The 22,110-nt window shown below is 56.4% G+C and overlaps 1 protein-coding gene across 4 annotated transcripts in view; it reads left to right on the top strand.

Moving 5' to 3' along the window:
* Ctif (cap binding complex dependent translation initiation factor) overlaps positions 1-8,562 on the top strand; it is a 269,043-nt gene extending 260,481 nt beyond the window's left edge. For all 4 annotated transcript variants that reach the window (XM_071602778.1, XM_071602776.1, XM_071602777.1 and 1 more), the window contains 2 exons: positions 3,591-3,644; positions 5,147-8,562. In XM_071602778.1, coding sequence (XP_071458879.1) covers positions 3,591-3,644; positions 5,147-5,362 — 270 coding nt within the window. In that variant the 3' untranslated portion in view covers positions 5,363-8,562. The remainder of the gene's footprint in view (positions 1-3,590; positions 3,645-5,146) is intronic.
* Positions 8,563-22,110: the final 13,548 nt, after the last annotated feature.

The following is a 22,110-nucleotide window of genomic DNA, read 5'->3' as shown; positions in this document are numbered from 1 at the left end:
CAGAATGGATGAGAGGAAAGGTCCTGCCCTTGGGATGACGCCCACAAAGGGCAAGTCCAGTAGAGAGTCCTGGGAAGCCACTGATGTGCCAGAAGCTGTTGAACCTGAGGGGCACTGAAAGGGGTCCTGGGGAGGGAGCCCTGTGGCTCTGTGTCAGGCTCCCTGGGTGAGGCAGGTTGGCCTCTTGTTTTACCAAATAGTGGCCAGTGGGACTTCCTGGTGTGCACCCAGGTCAGCAAAGTTCCCTTGGGGTCAGAGGAGGAGGCTGGAGAAGTCACACTCCTATCAGCCCTGGAGTCTGAGAGTCCACTCTCGAGAGGTGGCACTGAGTGGCCACATCTGCTTTGGAGGGGAAGGCAAGACCTGGTCTGCAGCCACAGGCTCCCTTCACGAAATCTCTGCACTCCAGCATCTGTGGAGTCAAAGGAAAATAGAAAACCCCCATCACTCCTGACTTCCTTGAGAAAGCCCAGCAGGGCCGAGCACACCGTGTGATTCTTGGCTTCATTCGGACTTTCCCAAACAACCAAGGAAGAGATAAGGGTGGAGCCCAGGACCTGCCCACAGCGCCACTTGAGAGTCGTAGGCAGGCTGTCCCCTGCCCTGGCAGTCAGAGACCCAGAGCCCTGCCAGGGAGGGAGCAGGGCAGCAGCCCCAGAAGCATGCCTGAGGGGACTTTGGCATTGCAGAGGGGACATGATGCAGTCACAAAGAAGAGGGGAAGAGAAGAGAAAGAAGAAGAGGAATATGGAACGCAGAGGAGCCTCTTCAGTCAAGTCAGGAGGAGCAGAAGGCCACAGGCCCTGGGCAGTAGCAGAAGCGAGGAGCCAGACACTGGCTCATCTGGGCAGAACTCTCGGCTGACAGAACCTTGAGGCTGCTTGAGGCTCTCCGTGCAGCACGGACAGAAGCCTGAAGGGCCCATTTCCAGGAGAGACAACCACATTTGACTCTGTTGACTGCTTGTCCAGCTCTGGCTCTTTGAGGAATTTCCCATCATGCTCCTTCACTTGTTCCTACACCTCAGCATCTGGCAGGCCCCAGGGGAGGTAGGAGACCCCTAAGAGGCTCCTCTCAGGACAGCCCAGGTGCACCTCCACTCACCACGAGAAGCCTCCATCTGTCCCCCAGTCCCCAGGCACATCCTGAGCCCACCTTCCTACCTTCCCACCAGCCCCAGGTTCTCCCCCTCTCCCCCAGCCGCCACCACCCACTCTGGGTCAAGAGTTCCCTCTCCCAGATACCTCACCTTCCCCCCTTTTTTTGTGATTTTTACCATTTTAGGGACTTTTCTCCTTCTAGGCACCAGAGGAAACGTGTAAGGGAAGTCGACCACAGCAGGCAGTTCCAGGGACCCCCAGAGTTCACACTGGGCCACGCCTTCCCTGGGGAGGACGTGGGGCCAGGCCCACCTTTCCCTCCAGCCCCATCCCTGATAGTCGCAGGACCCCCTTCCCACGAGGCCTTGGGACCTGCCCCTGGTGGAGAGGACTAGGTGGATGCTGGCCCAGGTGACTCAGGGAGCACAGCTGAAATGTGAGCCCCACCCCTGACTCCCAGAACCCGCGTCCTGGGCTTCACTCTGACCTCCTGAGTCCTCCAGATAAGGGAGACCCTTCCCGGGTGGCCCCTGAGCTCCCCCCAGGCACTGGCCAGTTGGAGCCACCCTGAAGGATCTGCAGCTCTGGGTCTGGAGACAAGAAATTCCAGAAGCAGACAGCAGTGGGGAGGGCAGGGACAGCTGAGTGCTGTGGCATAGTCCTCTGTGCAGATGTGTCATGGACGTCCAAGTTACCTTCTGCCTTTTGCTCTAACAATAGTGCAGCGAATAGTGTGTGTGTGTGGGGGGGTGGATCATATGGCATGTGTGGGGAACATGTGCAAAAGAAATTCCTAGAAGTACTATCACTGGGTCAGAAGAAGTGAACACGTGGGACATTAATAATTGTCACCAAATTGCCAGCTATGAAGCTCTACCAGCTCGTATCTCCACATCCACGGTGTGTTTGGGTGAGGGAGGTGTATGGGGTGACAGTACCCATGTCCCCCTGAGGTTCACCATTCCCAGGACGGTGCCTTGCAGACCCTCTGCTTACAGGGCTCTTTCCATCCCTCTTACAGCTCTGGCAGCTGGGTGGGTCATCTCCCTGCCTCCCAATGTGTTTGCTAGCAGCTATTTACCACGTGCTTACTGTGCACCAGACACGGTGCCAGGTTCTGGGACAGCAGTGGCCAACAAAGGCCCTGCCCTGGTGGAGCTTCCCTTCTTGTGGAGGGAGCCAGACAAGTGTCCCGGGAGGAAGTGGTGAGGATGCTCTGATGCTGGGGGAAGACCCCGCTGAGCCCTGAAAAGGGAGGGGGAGTGAAGTCTGCGGTTGTGGCGTGGCTGAGAATTCCTGGGGACCAGAGTGTGAAGTCCAGAGCTGGAGATGTGGACATGCTACAAATGGAGGCACTCTGGAAATATTACTGTAAGTGGAAGAAGCCAATCACAAAAGACCACACATTGTATGATTTCATTTATGGGAAATATCCAGCATAGGCAAATCCAGAGAGACAGAAAGTAGATTAGGAGTTATCAAGGGTTGGAATGGGGTGGGAATGGGGAATGACTGACTACTAATGGGTACAGATTTCTTTTTGGAATGATTAAAATATTCTGGAATTAAATAGTGGTGGGAGTTGCATAACTCTTGACATCCTAAAACCCACATAATTATTGCTTTTAAGTGATGATTTTTAGCCGGGTGTGGTGGCACACGCCTATAATCCCAGCTGCTTTGGAGGCTGAGGCAGGAGGATCACAAGTTCAAAGCCAGCCCCGGCAATTTAGCAAGGCCCTAAGCAACTCAGCAAGACCCTGTCTCTAAATAAAATATGAAATGGGGCTGGGGATGTGACTCAGTGGTCGAGTGCCCCTGAGTTCGATCCCCAGTACCCCTCCACAAAATGGTGAATTTTGTGTTATATGAATTATACCTAAATTTCAAATGAGAAGGATTGAGAGAAAGAGCCAAACAGGTAGAGGGAACCCTGGCCAGGGGCGTGGCCAGGCTGGCCACTGAGCAGCCTGGCTGTGACCTGGGTTTCTCTGGTAAGTGCCTGCAGCCTTGATTGTGGACATGGGCCGCGTCGGGCCAGTGGAGGAGAGGTTTGATTGCTGGGCGTCCTCCGTGGCCAGGGCCCAGAGCTTCTGACCCAGCAGCTAAGCTTCCTCACACACAGGGGAGTCGCTGATTGAACATCCCTAAGCTAATTTTATTTCCCTGAGAATTTCCACTGCCCAGCTGTTAACTGGATGATCCCAGCACACTGGCTGTCCTCTCTGTGAGGGCCGCTCCTCACGGCATCCTGACCTGCCCTGGGCTCCCTACTACATGGTGACCGCTTCCTCCACCGGCTTGAAGCCCAGCAAAGAAGTCAGTGCTCCCGGTCCCCTTGTCTTTCTGCCTTCTGACTTTCATGAGCACTCACTCCAGCCCAGCCTTGGAGATACTGTCACCAGTGACATCAGGACCGGGTCTGGAATGAGCAGGGCAGGGCAGCCCATGTGCCCCCTGAGTGGTCTCCCCTCTGCTGTCTCCTCTCAGCTCCTGCAGTCTCAGGACGTGAAGGAAGACGCGGTCCTCTGCTGCTCTATGGAGGTAAGCAGTGCGGCCCCACTGCACACCACAGCTGGGGCGGGGCACAGGGTCACTGGTGCATCCACTAGTCCAGGGGAAATGCCTTGCTGAGCAGTGCTGATGGGGGTGACCTGAGTGAGCATGGAATTTCTGCACTCAGGATTGTCACCCTGAGCCACGTGAGTGCTGATGGTGAGAGCAGCCCGCTGCAGGCAGGAGCCTGGTTCTCTAGGGCGGCAGACACCCTGCTCCCATGACCACCTTCCTTGATTCAGGCGTGCCACACTGATGACTTACTTAAGGAACTCCACACAACTCCCTTTGCATTGGTGGCTCGGGGCCGGGGGAGGTGCCTCATGCTTAAATCCCCCATATTGGCTCCGCCACCTTGGGAGTCGCCACTCCATGTGTGGCCACTGCTCACTGAAACACTCCCTCTGGGTTCTTCCTTTGGAGCCTGGCTCTGATCCCATCCCTGGGGTGGATCTTGGCCTTCTGCAAATAGCCCAGAGTCACTCAGAGTGGAGCACTGGGAGGAGGGGGCTTGCAGGGCGAGGACCCAGCCTGGCAGCACTAATGAGCACACCTCTCAGGAGGCTCTGCCCAGGCTGAAATGCCGCACCCAAGGAGCTCAGGAGACAGAGGTGCCAGGAGCCTAGACCGTCCAGGGGGCAGTTCATTTGTTGAGTCCCAGATGGTGCCTGGAGAGACTGGGGAAAGAAGGCGGGTCCTTACCTCAGACGGCTCCCGGGCTGGTTGGGGACAGACACACGCGGTGGGTGGACGAGGTGTGAGCACCGAGCACACACCCTGGACAACCCAGGGAGTCAGTGGCGGGGTGCGGAGGTCAAGGGTGGCTCTGTGACGGAGGCAGAGCCTTGACCATGGAGGCTCAAAGCCGGGTTGGGGCAGCGATGGGGACAGAGATCATAGGCGGCTGCTTTTCAGGATTGTAGGGCTCCCGGGATCCTCCAGCTGGCCGTCCACCCCGGTTCGTATTTCTCTCCCCTTTGCCATAAGTGTAGGCAGAGAGCGGTTCTGGAGCTGGGCGGTGGGAGGCGGCAGGAGAGAAGGGGAAAGAGAGCAACGGGAGGCTACTCGCTCTCGGGTTCCACGTGGACACATGCAGCTAAGAATGACTGAGCTCTTTTCCAAAGAGACACCAAGTGGATGTGAACACACTGCCACCTGATCACTCAAGGGATCAGTTCACGGGGCCACTCGAAGCTGTGGCTCCAGTCAGGGAAGGCTTCCTGTAGGAGGGGAGGTTCTAGGCGGGAAAGAGGTGCTCTGGAAACTGCTCTCAGGCCTGGCAGCAGGCGATTCTCTGGTTCCTCTCGTGCCCGCTGCAGGCGGTATTCAATGTGAGCGCTCCTGTTTGGAGAGCTCCCAGTTCCACCTGGGCCTGCACGTCCCTAAGACTCTCCAGCTATTTCTTGTCCCTACCCCCAGCCCACCTAACCGAGGCCGGGGGGCACATGGGGTCCCAAACCCTGCCCTAACTGACACTCCTCTGCCCACAGCTGCAGAGTACAGGCCGGCTGCTGGAGGAACAGCTGCCCGAGATGATGACGGAGCTCCTGGCCAGCGCCCGAGACAAGATGCTGTGCCCCTCGGAGTCCATGCTGACGCGGTCACTGCTCCTAGAGGTCATCGAGCTCCATGCCAACAGCTGGAACCCTCTGACGCCCCCCATTACACAGTACTACAACAGAACCATCCAGAAACTGACAGCCTGACAGCCGGGGGGCCTGGCGGGCAGCCCACGGGCAGCTGGGGCCCTGGCGCACAGGGCCAGATGGACAGGCGGGAGGACAGGGGTGGCCCTGGCGGGAGAAAGAAATGGGCAGGAAGGCAGGCAGAGTCGGTGGCCAGTCTGGAGCCAGCAGGGGAAGGGATCAGATCCCTGAGAGGAGCGTCCCCTCCCTCCCAGGTCCCCCGCCCCAACCCGAGCATGCCCGTAGCTCACACCAATAAGGGAAGCATGTGTCTTTTTCCTGGTGGCCCTGGCCCTCGCCCATCCTCTCTCCTGCCCCTCCCACCCCCTGCCACTCCACCCATCCCCCCGCCCAGCTTTTTGGCGGGGTCTGTCCCTGCCGCTGCTCAAGAGCCTCCAGCAGCCTTGCACACCAGGACACTGCGTGGGTCAGAAAGGACCTCAGAAGGCTGAAGAAGTGGGTCGAGTCAGGCTCCCATTGTTCCTGCGTGCTGTCAGCCGCAGTCGCCAACTGGCAGCAGGGACGTGTAGCAGATGTCCGGGAGGACAAAGGCAGGCACCGTCCCCACCAGCCGCCCGTCACTGCGGGCCTTTGTCAGCCTGGCCGAGCTGGGGGCGGCACTTTTCTCTAACCTTCACGCTCCACCCTCCCGACTCGGGTTCCCCCAGCCCCAGCCCCAGGCCGAGGGGGTCGAGGGGGTCGGCCGGCAGCAGGAGGGAGCTGGAGCCCGCGGCTCAGCTTGCACCCTTTTATTTTATTGTGTTTTATTTTTCAAAAGTCAGTTGCTTTGAAGTCTCTCCTCTCAATGAAAAAGCCCTCGATGTGATCACACAGTCAGCCCGCGAGGACCCCCTGATTAGCTGCAGATCAAACCCGGCCCCCTCTGGAAGGATTCTAGCCACAAACAGCTTGCCAGTAGCCAATTAGGGTAATTGGAAACTTCTGCCCCGGCGGGGGTCCCCGCTGGAATCCTCTGTTCCTCAGCCCCTGGCCGGCAGCCCCTGTGCTGTCTCTCTCAAAGGGCTGATGCTGTCGCCCCTGGACTGAGTTAGACCCAGTCCTGGCCTGGGGCAGGGGCGGGGGCGGGCTGCCTTGCGGTGAACGTGGCCGGGGAACAGGACTGGCAAACTAAAACCAAAACGCACAGCTTGTCCCAGGCTCATCCTGGGGGGAACAGGGAGCAGGGGGCCGCCTTGCTCTCCAGGACTTGGAAGGGTGGCTCGTGGGCTAGACGGCTGCCCCAGCCTCCTCCCCAGCAAGACCCAGAAGCCCAGCCCTCCAGGGTCTTGGGAAGGGGGGAATTCATCCAGTCAGGACAGGGACAGTCCGGTAACTGTCCTGGAAACAAGGCTGGGGTTTCTTGGAAGTCCCTCCATCCAGAGGAACGGCTTCCATCTTTGATGGCTAGAGAGGAGGACGAGGTCGTCTCTGGGGTATGGAGCCCATATTTTGATAAGGCCCCAGGAGATGCCAGCAGAGCCCAGCAGCATCCGACCTGCTCCTGGGTGGAGGCTGGCCAAGCCCTAGGTCAGACTGGAGGCTCTTTCTGGCCTCCAGGTTCAAATCAGATCGAGTGGGAAGGGAAGGGTGGGGGAGGTTTCTCCTGATTGTTCCTGAGGCTAGGGAGGCCGAGTGGGTGGGTCCAAGAAGTTCCCCAGTTCTCCCTGATTTACCCTCTGCAGTCGGGCTTCCAGCTCCAAGACAGGAGCCTGCGCCAGTCCCCAGAAAGAGCCTGTTGGGAGCAAATTATGGGGGACACAGGTTTTCTCTGCCAAGAGGCTCGTGCTCCCCAGGCCCCGGCCCCGCCCCCTTCCTCCCGCCCCTCCTTCCCAGGCTGCTGTTACTGCCCGGTGTCCTTCCCCAGCCCTTAGGCGCAGGGACCTCAGAAGCCCCACCGGAGGCTTGAGGGAAGAGCCAGGCTGATTTGGGATATAGCTCAGCTGGTAGAGTGCTTGCTTCGCCTGCACAGGCTCTGGGTTCAGTCCCCAGCACCACACACACAAAAAAAAGAAACACAGAAACGTATAAATGATTTGGGGATGCTCAGAGAGGACACCAGGGAAATCATGCTCTCCGGAGCGTGAAGTCTGGCAGCCTCAGCCAGGCAAGCTACTCTCCTGCAGCGGCGGAGAGCCCACGTGTGCTGAGATGGCTTCCCTCAGGTGTGGTGTGTGTGTGTGTGTGTGTGTGTGTGTGTGTGTGTATCTGCTGAGAATGAAGCAGGGTCCCCGAGAGGCCGGGAGTGGGGGCCTAGGTCCAGTGGAAGCAGGTCCACCCCTCGCTGGGCTCCCGGAGGGGCTCTTCATGAAGGAGGCTCCCAGACACTGTGGCGGGGCTGGTGTCCCCTGCGGAGGCAGAGACAGGCAGCATCGCAGGCACCATGGGTCGAATGCGCGTCCCTCTGAACGGCCTGTCGGGGCCTCGCCTCAGAGCCAGCCCCTTCTTGCCCGGGAAGAGCAGTGTGAAGAAGTGAGATATAAATATGTATACATATATAAATATATTTTTAATTACGTGTCGTGTCACGGTGGCTCTAGACAAACCGTTTGCCTAGTTTCTTCCATGGCTTGAAAGCGCTTCCTGGCCAATCCGTAACACTTTCGGCTGTTTTTCTAAATGCAGGTTGCTGCTACTTTTTCAGACATAGAAGGAAAACATTTTTAAATTTTTTTTTTAAAGAAACAACAGCAAAGCCTAAAACGTCAGAGTCTGGGCAGCTTCCCACGGGAGACTACTCAGACAGGGACAGGGGACAGAAGCAGGTGCCCCACAGCGCCCTGCCCCTCCCCAGGCCAGCGGCCCCTCTACTGCAAGAGGAAGGTCACCTGCAGCTGGCCTCTGAGTGTCTGACGGGAGGGAGGACTGGCCACTGCGTCGCCGTGGCCTGTGCTGCTCCCCTATTGCCCGCGGTTCTTGGCGCTCGTAGGAGGCCCGGGAACAGCCATCTGATGTCGGTCCTCGTCTCCGCCCCGCCTGTCAGGATGAGTTAGTCACCGTGTTCCTCTCGGGCGGCCTGCTTGCCACCCTCCTGCTGCCCACGGCCTGGTGGCTTTGCCTGAGCTCTGGGACGGCAACCCCAGGAGGGCTCCCAACCGTCCTCCCTGGGGAAGAACATGCACCCCCAAACCCAGTTTGTCGTCTGTCCTTCCTTAACCAGTCTGTAAACCTTCACAGTTTGGGGATCGTCCTGTCCATCTGTGTAAATGTAAATGTTGACGCAGTCGGTATTTATTCTCATTTTTATTTTATTTTATTTTCTCTGCGGGGCGGAGGGGGAGGGACTGCACCGAGGCTCCCGCCCCAGGCAGCTGAAGGGGCGGGGCCCAGACAGCCCGGGCTGCCAGCAGGAGCCGCCCCCTGGGGCCACCCCAGACAGTGGCCTGAGGAAGCCCAGTCCCAGGCTGTTATCTGGCATCAGAAGCCGACCAGCGTTCCTTGTCCCACACGCGCTTGGCCTGGCCTTGGTGTGGCGTCCCTCAGCTGCTGGGCACTCTGTTGGGAAATCTCTGACGGGGCCTTTGAAGATGCAGATCAGAGCAAAAACAGCTCTGCTCGGGACACGGGACACTAGCCCAGAAGGCTGGCCACCTCACCTGAGCCAGCTGGGGGCCCCACCACAGGACCTACCTCCCCAGGCGGAGCAGGGCCTGGGGCCTCCGGCCAGAGCTGCAGTGGAAACCTGCCTGCGCCCCGCCCACCTCCATCTGTATGTCCTGCTTTTCAGCTGAACCCAAACTACAAGTGGGTTTAAAAAAAAAAATAAACAATACCAAACACCCCAAATGCCCTGAATCTGTGCTCTTTGTAAGTTCAGCAAAGGCAGCCGCTCCCAAAGGTCCAGGCAGCAACTAAGGGCAAGGCTGGCTCCAGGGCCGGGGGACGGGTGGCAGCGACTTCTGCCCCAGAGCTGGGCACTGTGCAGAGTGGGAGCGCTCCCTGGAGGTGGGGGCTCCCCCATTCCAGCTTTGACTTGCTGCCGTCTAGCAAACCACTCCTCAAACCTGCCCCGGGAAAGGTCCCTATGGCATTTGGCATCCTGAGACTTGGGCCTTGCAGCTTCCAAGAGTCCAGCACCAGTTGGTCAAATAAGTCCTCATCCAAGGGTCCTAGAAAGATTTCTGATCCCCTGATGACATGTCCCTCAGTTTGCACAGTCTCCCTCTGACAAAGCAGTGGGGACCTGGCCCGTGGTAACAGCTCCCGTGGGTTCTTTCTGGCGGGAACCTGCCAGTCTTACCGCTCCTCTGGTGGTGATTACAGCATCTGCCCCTTGGTCTTCCCTGGCTGAGCCTGGTGAGGCCTTGGTGAGATTGGGTCATTGCCTTGTCTTGAGTCATGCCCTTCCATGAACCGCATGGGGACAGCCAGAGTACAGGAAAATAATTTCTTTCTTTATTTTTATGTATTTATTTATTTATTTATTTTTTGTACCAAGGATTGGACCCAGGGCCACTCTATCATCTATTTACTTATTTATTTTGAGATAGGATCTGCTAAGTTGCTGAGGCTGGCCTTGAATTTGCAATCCTCCTGCCTCAGCCTCTCGAGTTGCTGGGTTTACAGCCTTGTGTCACTGTGCCTGAATGGGAAATAACATTTTAATTGCACAGATGAGATATTTGTCAATTTCTTTTTTCTTTTCTTTTTTTTTTACAAAATGCAAAAGAGTAAGAGCAGAGATTGGAGATCAAAATGAAAAGTGTTTGAAGGTAGCAAAGAGGATGGGAAGAGGAGGTCATACTAAGGAGGTCATCCAAACAGAAACCCTTTTCCGAGTGACTTAGTCTTGCCTCAGAAGTTTCTGAATTACTGGCTCCTATGAACCCCAGCATCCAAATGATAAATGCTTCATTCTGTACTTCACCCCCATCTCTGCTGATGTGTGTTCTCTGTTTTGAAAATAGTTATGTGTACACTGGATCTATAGGAAGGGGGGAGGAGAAAACTTTATTTAGGGTGAACAAACCAGAACATGAACACACACACACACCATAAGACTTATAAGGGCCTTTTAAGAACCCAGGCAGCCAGGCGTGCTGACGCATCCCTATAGTCCCAGTGACTCAGGAAGCTGAAATAGGAGGATCACAAGTTCAAAGCCAGCCTCAACAATTTAGGGAGGCTGTAAGCAACTTAGCAAAACCTTGTCTCAAAAATAAATAAATAAATAAATAGGAGAGGAGATGTAGCTAGCTCTGCGGTAAAGTGCCCTGGGTTTAATCCTTTGTACCAAAAAATAAAATAAGAACCAAGCCGGGGACAGTGGCACACACCTGTAATCCCAGCAGCTCAGGAGGCTGAGGCAGGAGGATGGCAAGTTCAAAGCCAGCCTTAGCAACTTAGAGAGGCTCTAAGCAACTGAGCAAGACCCTGTCTCTAAATAAAACATTTGAAAAGGGCTGGGGATGTGACGCAGTATTAAACACTCCTGGGGTCAATTCCTTGTACCAAAAAATAAAAACCAAGCAAGGCAAAGAAAGACCGAGTGAACAGTGAGTGCAAAGGGCGGAGGCGGCCAGGCCTTAGTAAATGGCCTCGTCCCCTACCGGGGGCTTCAGAGCCTCCGCACACTGTCTCAGCTGGTCTGGTGGAGCAGGAAGGGAGCTGGTGTGGGTGCTGGTGTTTGCTTGTTTGTTTTGTTGGAACCCAGGGCCTTGTACATGCTGGACAAGAGCTCGGCGTCTGAGCTGCACCCCCCGCCCCCTGTCCAGACACATGGCTTTGATTCCTGTTCCGCAGATGAGCCAAGGCTAGACAGTGTGAGAGCCAGGGTGCCCGTGAGAGCCAAGTGCCCTTTCCACCAGCCCAGAGTCCTCCTGCCCCTCCTTTCTCTGTCCCCTTTAGAGCACACCCCAGGGAGCCCGCCGGTCAACCAGCGGACAGCTGCCTGCTGAGGCTGGCTGGACAGGCTGCTGGGCTTCCCTCTGTACTTGGGGAAACCAGGGCCAAGAGGTGAGGGCTGGGCCCATGGGGCACTCCCGCAGTTTGCCATCATAAGAGTGACGCATCCTGGTGGGTTTCAGCTGCCTCCAGGCCAGCGGCTCTCAGGTGGATATGGAGTGAGGGACACCCTCCCAGGGGACCGTGTCAAGGGACACCGTCAATATTCAACTGACAGCTTCTTCAAACTGCAACTAACACAGGACAGACGACACCAACACTTCCCAGTTCTGGCCTTAGGGAGCCCTCCCCTTGCCAGTACTGGGTCTCGGGAAGGCAGAGGGCAAACTTCATCTTGGCATGCCCTACCCTGGGTAGGGTAAGGGACAGGATGGCCGGGAGCTGCCATCGGCCTCTCCAGGAACCAAGCACAGTGATAAACTGTCTCAAGCCGTGCAGGATGAATGTCTGGGAACAGCAGGTCATGCCGCTGCCTTCCTCGACTTGCAGAGCTGTGGCCTGTCATCTTGGATGACAGGAGGCCGCCCGCATAGTCACCGCGAGAGTGTGGGATAAAATATGCCGTGGATGCGGGCTGCCTCATGTCTTCATGGGCCCTCGGCACGTTTTGCCTTCATAGGCCTCTTCCTTAGTTAAAAAAAAAAAAATAGCATAAAAATTAAACTTTATTTTTTAATTAGTGTTGTGTGGATATGCTGGGTGTTGGGGTCCACTGTGGTATAGTCATGTACTCAGCCCTTCATATATATGTATTTTTTAAGACAGTCTGGCTAAGTTGTCCAGGGTGGCCCCAGCCTCCAAGTCTCTGGGATCACAGGCGTGCGCCACTGTGCCCGGGGACAGTCCAGGTTTAAAGACACTTGTCGACATACACAGAACCTTACAATCCCGTGAGCTCTCAGGCCTTGCTTCTGGTGGCTTGGGGTGTCGAAGTCACAGTGAGGAGTTGGCTGTGAACAGTCCCACCCCAGCCGCGGCTCAGTGCCAGGGGTGTCAGCCTCAGTAATCAGCATTGGGTTCCTGTGACCCTCGGGGAAACGTCAGCTTTCTTGGTTAAGTGAAAATTGTGCAGGCGGCTCTGGGAAGACCGTCCCTCTGAGCTGAATTGGGAGGAGGCCTCTTGCAGAACCCACAGCCCCCGTGGGCTGTAGATGACACCCTGAGAACTAGCTCTTGCTTGGAGGGAGTCGGGGTGTCCCAGGGTCTAGAAGCTTCTTCGGATCCCTATTCCTGGCATCAGGCCACCTGCCACTCAGACACAAGGCAGCAGGCAGCCACCTCCAGCACCTCCAACTCCCAGGGTCAGGCAGGGGCTCAAGTCAGGGCTCCTGGATGGCTGGTGTCAAAGCAGAACACGCAGGAACACAGAGGTACCTTAGAAACTTGAGGTGCCTCTTGGAGGAGGTCACAGAGGCCCCACCTTCGCTGCTCCCTGGGGCTGCAGGTGATGCGGGTCCTGCTACAGTTAGGATGGCTGTGGTCCCAGTGGCCTGGCCACATGCCTCTGCTCACCAAGGGCCTCCTTCTGGAAGTCTGGCTCATCCTCAGTTGGTAGGGAAAGGTCTGGACAGACAGGAAGGAGATATCAGAGAGGAACCTGTTCCCCAGGGGCCAGGGCTCCAGTCAGCAGGAGGCGCCTGGTCAGCAAAGACTGTGGCTCAGGAGACCCAGGAGGACAGGAAGAGTGGAAGGGACCCAGAGCTGCCCAGAAGCAGAGGAGGCAGCCTCCAGCAGTGGCGGTGAGGGTGGGGCCTGGTGCCTCAGGGAATGCCCCCACGACCCCCACCTGGAGGCTCTGCGAGGCAGGGGCAGCTGGGCCACCTCCTTCCTCCTGGCCCAGCTCTTGCTCTCCATCTACAGAGGCTGCTCTGCCCTCTTCCCCAGCTGACCCCCAAACGCTCCAGGCTGCAGTCAGAGCCACCCTCCCATTTTACAGATGAGGACATGAGGCCTCTATAGGGAAGGGACCTGCCCAGGGTCACAGTGGACAGTGGACATTCATGGGTGTCCCAGGGTCACAGTGGACAGTGGACATTCATGGGTGTGTCCTGTTCAGCTCTTTCATCCCCTCATGACAAGCCCCGAAGGCAGGCACCTCCTCCAAGTCACCTAGGGGAGAACCCAGGCTGGGACTGAGATAAGTCAGTGTGGCCCAGGCCCTTCCACAGAACAGGAGGGGCAGGATTCCTACAGGGTCCCCGCTGCCTCCTAAGCCCTTGCTGGTGGCCCTGCCCCTCAAACCTGTGTTCCCCGCACACAGTGATAAAATCGCCTAAGTGCACTCAGTGACGTCTGCCTTGTGCCATGTCAACTCAAAACAGCAAGACACGTCACTCAGTATCTCTGTGCTTTAGTTCCTCTCACAAAGATGGTGACACTAATATTCCCATTCCCCTACTGTTGGGAGATTTGAATAATAGTGCACGTCCTCTGAGTCCTGCACAGACCACAGCCTTGCTGGCTGTGCATGTCTCTTGATCTTCCAGGTGATATTCATTCAATAGAGCCTGCCCACTGTCCCCCAGCACCCCTAGAACTGGGGTTGGGGTGGGGTTTGTCTGAACTCCTGAGCATTCTGGAGCTGAGACTCAGGGTGGGGTGTCACGGGCCCCACCGAGGTGTGGACAAATGTGCTGCAGAGCTGCCCGCACATGGCTCCCGCCAAGCACCACCAGGAGACCCACACAGGTGTCACACGCCAACCCAGCTGAGGACCTAAGACCAGGCTGGCAGGGGAGGCAGGCATATGAAATGGGACATCTATGAGGTCCTGTGGGTGACCACACAGAGCTGCAGTCCTGGGGATGGAGCCATTAATCCCTGGGGACAGGCCTCTATCAAGGCAGTGGCCTGGGAATCCAGTCTCCTGAAGTGGCCTGATGGGGGTCAGCCTCGGGGTGACTGTTTGCAAACCAAGCAAGCAGATGGGGGCCTGTTACCAGAACAGCCAAAATTAGGGAAGATGAATTCTGGGAGCCAACTAAGAGGGAGAGAAACAGGGAGAAGCAGCAGGAAAACGGTTAACGATCGGGGAGGGGGCAGCCTCCATGGGGGAGAGGACAGACCCAGGACGGTCTCAGAATCAGAGATGCTCTCTGCCTCCCAGGCACCAGGCCTGGTGCAGAAGGCGGCATGTGCCACACGCTTGGTTTTCTGAGCCTTTCCTACCTCTTTACACAGAAAAGATTTTTTTTTTTTTAAGTAGAAGCCTTTCTACAGGGGATCACCCACATCCCCGACTTCTCAAACCCAGGGACCATGTGTTTCACCTTCTTGATGACTCAGGGTCATTTTGACAACACTAATTAGTAGACTGGACTGTAATACAGGGTTAGCCGCGGGGATCAGCATGGCATGTCCTGTCTGCTTTGCTTTTTTAATTACTGGATCTGCATTTTACAGTTTTTCTGCCTCCTCTCTCATCATAAAACTCTTCTTATTACTCTCAATATGCTTGTCGTGGCCTGAGGAGCAAGACCACCGAACTCGTCAGAACTATTTGTCAGGTAGGAGAGGAGAGGACCTGAGTGAGGGCCAGGAAGGCATTCTAGTTTTGTTTTGTTTCTTTTTGGGGGGGAGGGTGGGGGTACTGGGGATTGAACTCAGAGGCACTCGACCACTGAGCCACATCCCCAGCCCTATTTTGTATTTTACTTAGAGACAGGGTCTCACTGAGTTGCTTAGTGCCTCACATTTTTTTTTTTAGAGAGAGAATTTTTTATTATTTATTTATTTTTTTTTTTTAGTTTTCGGCGGACACAACATCTTTGTTTGTATGTGTTGCTGAGGATCGAACCCGGGCCGCACGCATGCCAGGCGAGCGCGCTACCACTTGAGCCACATCCCCAGCCCCAGCACCTCACTTTTGCTGAGGCTGGCTTTGAACTCTCAATCCTCTGGCCTTGGCCTCCTGAGCCACTGGGATTACAGGCCAGTGCCACCGCGCCTGGCTCAGAGAGGCATTCTTATCAGCAAGAGGTAGTGAGCTCTACTGCATGAGCGGATGTTTTAAACCACTGTGCTCAGAAGCACTGGACCCACCAGAAAGGTTTGACTGACTTAGAATTAGTCCTGTTCCTGGGTATGACACTCCTGCAGTCCTACGAGGCTGAGGGGGGAGGCCGAGTTTTCCAGGGATAGAAGCTGAGCCTCAGAGGGTCAGGGAGGATGGAGATCAGGGAGTCGGGATGATTCTCATGACCACCAGCTTGGGCAACAGGTAAGGCCACACGGGCACCTCCTATCATCGGAGCCGTGGAGAGAAGAGACTCCACTGGATTGGAGGCCATAGGACCCCAACTCTAGCCCCGGTTCCCTAAGAACCAGCTGGTGCCCACGAAAGTGTGGATTCTTTGAGTCTCCGTTTACCCACTGGTCAAAGATAGCCGGTCTGTTAGCTTTCAAGGTGTGTCTTGTGATGATTGAGTCATCTTTGCTAATTAGCAGGAAAGAATGGGGCTGGGGGGTGCTGAACAACGCTTGCTCTGCCTGAGCCTGCCCTGGCCCCCAGATTCCCTCGATCCCCCTATCTGATCCTCCCTTATGACGCACCACCACCCCAATCTAGTCCATTCCTGTGCTGACCACCCAGGAAGGCTCTGACACTTCCAGTCAGCGAAACAAGATTCTAAGGCCCTTGACAAAAGGGTCCAGTAATAAAGACGACCCTCAGAGGTAAAGGTCTTTCCAGGAGCATAGGGTCTTGTGGCCCGTCTTAACCTTCGAGGCTCCATTCATGGGGTGGGGGGCTGCAGCCCAGGAGGGGCTCACCCTCCGGGCTGGGCTGGGAAGGAAACCAGCGTCTGTGGACAGCGGAACCTACCATTCTTCAGCGGGGGTTATCTTTGGCACCTCCTTGCCCTGTGCTGGGCAGCTTCTCCCAGGCTTTGCCTGCTCCTTCCCTGGCACCCAGGGCTGGCGGGCCACGAGAGCTGAGAGTCCCATGGGATCCGTGGAAGGCCTGGGTCCCACCAGGAGGGAAGGCAAAGCCGGGTCCTGCGGAAGACATCCTGCAGTGTGTCCCCTGCACCGCCCCCCCCCACCCCGCCAGCTGGCCGGGCTGCCCAGCAGCAGTGACCCCTGCCTGCCCAAAGTCCCTTTGCATTCTGGGGTGGGGCATCAGGAGAGGCCCCCATTCTTCTCACCGGAGCCCCGTGCTCTTCGCTGGAGCCCAGCTTGGCCGCGTTCCTGGGCTGCTGCCGTATCGATTCTGCAGGCTCCCTTTGTGCTGGGGATATCAATTTAGCGGGTTCCCGGGATGGCTGTGTTTTAACCTCTCACCCTGGTCTAGACTCCGTCGGCTCCTGCTGTCCCTCAGCCAGGAGGAGATGGAGGCCCCGGGCCTCTCGGGCAGGCTCTGGAGCCAGCGGATTTCCAGGAACCCAGACTGGGATCACCCGGTGGCTCCGCGGCCCCGCCAACCTGCCTCCCTCCAAACCGGCCGGTGAATTATTAAAGATGCAATTTCCTTTCATCTTTCCAGTAAAATCGCTCCTGGTGCCGTGCTCCACTGCCTTCCTGTCACTGGCCCGGCTGGGGTCTGGGCAGCGCCCCTCATTCACCCCGCTCCTTCCCCACGCCCGGGCCTTCCTAGGAAGGTGGATGGAGGCTGAGGCCTTCCTAAAAGGGTCCAGAAAACCCTGGAATCATGAGAAATGGGTGAGTGGCAGAGAAGATTTGGGATAATAGAATCTTGGAGCCCAGAGAGGTGTGGCAACTAACCCAGGGAAGCACAGCGAGAGGCTGACAGAGCGAGGGATGGAACCCAGGTCCTGTTCCCAGACGAGGGTTTCCCCTTGTTCTGCACCAGCCTCAAGAGTCCCAGAGGTGTCTCTCTCCGTGAGCCCCTCACGCCTTCCCCAGGCAGCTCCTCCATGGTATTGATCAGGTCTTAGAGTGTGATTTACAGTCGTTGCCTAATATTTACTCTCGAGTCCCCACCATGCCGTGGTGCTTAGCCCAACGTGAAGCCGAGATCATTACTGCCCTCTCGTCAGTACTTGTTGTTTCAGGTGTTACTGTTTACTGTTTGCGGTCATCCCAAAGGGGCCATGGAACAGGCAGCTCCATGTGGTCCTGACCAGAGCCCTCAGAGCCTTGCTCTGCATCGGCCCTCCCCAGACGTCCCTTCCCAGTGACCCAGAAGAGGCCCCAGTGCCTTCCTTCCTCCCCAGCTCATGCGAGCTCTGCTCTGAGACGACGGTGGAGTGTGGGGACTTGGGCAGGTGTCTTGGTGTCCACTGAGACAGCATGCTGCGGGCCCAGCCTTGAGTCACGCTCTAGAGGCTCCTGACGCCCACTGTCTTTGGCCCAGGGCTCAAGGTCTGCCCAGGCACCCATTCCCTGCACCCAGCCAGGTAGAACCTAGAGGCACCCTCGAGGACTCGACTCCTCCCCTCCATCAGACCAGGCTGCTGTGGACAGTGGCCTCCGGGCCTCTGCTCTGTGGCCAGACAGAGGCCCCTTTACTCCAGGCTCCCAGAAGAGGTGTGGCCGAGCACAGCAGGTGGAAACCCTCGCTGGCCCCTTCACCTCGGGAACAGGCTCCCCAGACTCTGCTAAGATCAGGTCCGTTCACTGCCCATCGCCCCGGCTCCCTCCAGCCTGGCCAACTGCACAGGACAACACCCTCGCTCCCTCACAGCGTCAAGTCCAGGCGCTCTGGACCCTCTCCCAAACCCTCCTTTCTTCCCCTGGCCTCTGAGAAGGGCCCAGCAGGCCCAGCAAAGACCTTCCTATGCTCAGGCCCCTCAACCTCCAGGAAGGGCAGAGGGGCAGTGGTTGGCAGGCCACACGCCTGAGTCCAGAGCCTGCTCCAGCCCTCACCCGCCATGCCACTGCAGGTGGGCCACTGAACTTCTCTGTGCCTCTGTTTTCTTGTCTGCAAAAGGGGTTGACGACAATAAAGTGGTGGCTCCTTCAGAGGATTGCTGTAACTGAGCTACTTCTAGAAAACGACACAAAGCAGCTCAGCGATTGCCTGGGAATGGAGGGGAAGGTCAGGAGGGAGAGATTACAAAGGGTTCTGAGCAAACTGTGGGGGGTAATGGATTTGTTCATTATCTTAATTACAGTGATGATTTATGCATATATGCATGTGTTAAAATGTATCAGGTGGCCTACTTTAAATATGTGTGATTTATTGTATGTCGACGCTCACCCAACAATGCTGTTTAAAACATGGCATGAGCTAATACAGCTGGGGAGTCACTTAGCAGAGACTCTCTGGCTATTAAGTGCAGTGGTGTCACGCCCTGGCAGCCCTCGCAACCGCCCACCCCACTCCCAGGACTCCTGCTCTGGGGCATCAGCTCCTCAGGTTCCCAGGGAGCCGCCACTCCACTTCTTGCTGGCCATGTGCACACACTGTCAGACTCAGAAGTTCCTCGGTAGCTGTCGCTAGTCACTGTCCCATCCCGGCCTCTCTTATGCCACTCCACATCCTTCCCCCACCACAGCTGCCCACGTCATGTAACTAAAGGGTGAAAGCTGGGACATCGGGAAGGATGGAGGGGACCTCAGGAGCCTTGGTCCTCCCTGGTTGGTGCTGAATCCCAGAATGCAAAATATTTTAATTATCGTCCTTTCTTTCCTTCCCTTTTTATTTTGGTACTGGGGATTGGGCCCAAGGATGCTCTGCTACTGAGCCACATCCCCAGACCTTTTTATTTATTTTTTCTTTTGAGACAGGGTTTCCCTAGTTACCCAGGGTGTCCTGAGCTTGCAATCCTCCTGCCTCAGCCTCCTGAGAAGCAGGGATTATAAGGATGTGCTACTGTGACTGGCTTCAACATCACCCTGCCTTAGGCCACCTCCACCCCTAACCCAGCCTCGGTGTTGGCCCAGTGACAAAGTCCAAAGTCCAGGCATCCAGCAACGCCACTGTCCCTGAGCCCCACCACAGCAGGGAAAACAGCCCAGAGGACATTAGAGAGCGTGAGTCGACCATGACCCAGACCCCCCAGGAGCAGGAATCTGCCACCTCTTACGATCCCCTCCCACTGTGGGGTGAGAGAGGGTTCTGGTCTTGGGGCTGGCCGACACACTGCGTCATGTCCCACCTGAGCATAGGTTATGGTATGGTTTTTCTCAGCTTTTGTTAAACACTTTCTCCTCCGCAAACTGCTCAAAAGTCCCAGAGAGAGAGTTTCTGAACTGAGAGGCAACGAGGGTCCAGACCTCGGCTCCATGTCAGAAGCTGACCCGAGGTCAGGGGTTGGGTGGACTCTGGACTCCCGGCAAGGGGCCTGCAGTCCTCCTGAACCTGCTCTTCTCAAGGGCACCTTGTCTCCTTGAGTGTGATGTACCTGCCGTCGGGGCTGCCGTCTTGAGGGGAAAATCCAGCATGGGAGAGAGCAGTGTAAGTTTTCAGGAATGGAAGAAAATCCTGGCGCGGTGGCACACGCCTGCAATCTCAGCAGCTAGGGAGGCTGAGGCCCCGAGTTCAATCCCCTGTGCCGGAAAAAAAAAAAAAAAAAGAAAGAGTCTAGGCGTCCACTGGCCCCGTGGGTGGGCCTAGAGCGGCAGCGAGTGGGTCTTCCTGCGCACAGAAGCTGATGCCCTCCTGGCCAGCCCTCACCTCCATGGAACAACATCCCCAAACTTCCTCCCGGCCTCCAGCAGCCTGTCCTTGTCGCTGGTACACTCCTCTCTGTGGCTCCTGCACCCCAAGTCAGTGGCTGACGTGGGGCCACTGACCCTTCCCTAGTACACCATGATGGGGGACGGCTCCCTCCTCCTGGGGACTCCCCACGTACACACACCCCAAACCTCACAACCCACAGGGTTGGCGGAGGCCCTGGGCTGGCTCAGGGTGGTGGGTGAGGCCAGGAGGGTCTCTAGTGCCCTGCTTAGGAAATGCCCTTCTCAGGCTGACCACCAAGAGAGAAGCCTGAGCCAGGTAGCCGTGGGTCACCTCACGGATCATGAGCTGACCACAGAGGCCAAGGGCAGACTCCAGGTCTTCAGGAGGCCCTGCTCCAGGTGTGAAAGGGAGCAAAGTCATGTGTGAGAGCAAGAGAAGCCCAAGGTGTCTGGGAGGGCTTCCCTGGGTGCGCTTGAGGGAGAACGTCCCCATTTGTGAGAGCGTGTATCTAAGAAAAAGGCAAAAAAATGGTGAGAATTCTGTGAGAGAGGATTAGTGTGGCAAGAAGCAGAGACCCCTCTGGTCGAGGGACAATGCTCCTAAGGTGGACCTGGGTGTGAGACTACTCAAGAATCCCCTGCAGTCCAGGCCAGGCAGGGAGACCAGGGCTGCCTGGGCCAGGGGACGTGCCCCGGCTGCCTCAGGTCTCCCTTGGAAGGACCTGGGGCTCCTTCCTGTCTCCCTTCCGTCAGGGACTCAGGGTCTTCATTTCAAAGTGGTGAGCTGGGGTCTGGGAATTCCCACCCCGGCCTCCCCTGGAGGTGGCCTCAGAACCAGGAGCCTCACAAATATGCCGCTCAGCCGGTGGGACGGCTTTCCTGTCAGCGGCAGCCTGAGAGGGCAGGAGGAGGAGAGACCTTCATTATTCACTGCCCTCAGGCAGGTGACAGCCACCCACAACCTTGAGGGTTCACTGCGAAGGCTGCTGGAGTGTTCTGGGCCCTGGCCCCGCCCACCCTGCTCCAAAAGCCCCAGGGTGGCTTCAGGAAGCCCCTCCCTTGCACAGGGAAGCAACCCTGGGGACAGACTATGCAATCCCACGAGCAGGTCTTCTGTCCTTTGGGGGGTCCCAGACCTCTTCAAGATTCTGAGGAATACCACAGAGTCTTTCCTTAGAAAAATGATCACCCACTTGCAGCTCTTTCCTCTAATTTCAGAAGGCTTTTGAGTTCATTCCTCAGTCCCATAAGGACCCCCAGATCCTGGTAAAGGGCACCAGAATCCCCCGACCCAAAGATGGCCTGAAATTGCCAGAACTGCCCCCCTGGTGACAAGGAGCTCAGCTAGAATCTCAGCACACAGAAAGTGCTGGGTAACTGATGAATGAGCCCATTCCCTGCGGGCTGGGGTGTGGGTGGGGAGCAGGAAGAGTCCCCAGAGGAGCCCCTGAAGTTCTGGCCTCCACCACAAGCAACTTTGGGACCTAAGCCTTGGCTCATGCCTTTTCATTATTGTCTACGTATTTTGCATCAGGCATGATGAGCGTGTGTTGAGCACGTAAAGTAAAATAGACACATAGTCATGTTCTCTGCCCTCACATTGCTTATAGTCTAGGGTGAGCCAGGAAATTAACAAGCAAATCCATAAATAGTCTTCTAGGAGGCAAGCAGGGATTCTGACTAAACCCCTAGGGCTTTGGTTTCCTCATCTGTAAAAATGAAGATAATTCAGTTTTTGCTAGTGTTTTTATGAGAAAGAAATGAAACAACTTACCTTAAGCACTGAACCCCAAGCCTGGCATAATTGGTATGTCATTGAGTGAAACAGGTCAGCAAAGAGAGGCAAGCCGGGCCTCCCTCCAGTGGTAAAGGCTTTGCTGAAACCAGACAGTCACCAGCCTGGACCAGCCTGGACCCTGCGGCTGGAGGAGAGTCAGTCTCCTGGCGGCCTCCAGGTTAGGGACATCATTGGCAGCAGTCAAGCCCCATAGGTGCACAGGGTAGGAGGAGATTCACGAAGGGCTGAAGCTGACCCCTTGGATGGTCAAGTTGAAGCAGTGGTTAGATCTCAGTAGTGTTGGGGAAAGTATAAACGGCAGCCGTACCCCAGAGAAAAACCCCAACATGGCGCTTAACGACCTTCTTTCTCCTTTTTTTCACTGGCGCGAAAAGTTCCCGCGGGTTGAACTCTCCCGCCGGCGCCAATTTCAAATTTCGCTGGCGGGGGAACCTTAGCCCCAATAAGAACTAATTCCTGGGCTTCGGAACTGATATCTGGAAGAACT

Source organism: Marmota flaviventris, chromosome 16 (assembly GCF_047511675.1).
Source record: "Marmota flaviventris isolate mMarFla1 chromosome 16, mMarFla1.hap1, whole genome shotgun sequence".
Lineage (NCBI taxonomy): Eukaryota > Metazoa > Chordata > Mammalia > Rodentia > Sciuridae > Marmota > Marmota flaviventris.
The sequence above is the reverse complement of the archived record's forward strand: the minus strand, read 5'-3'. Positions and strand labels throughout refer to the sequence as shown.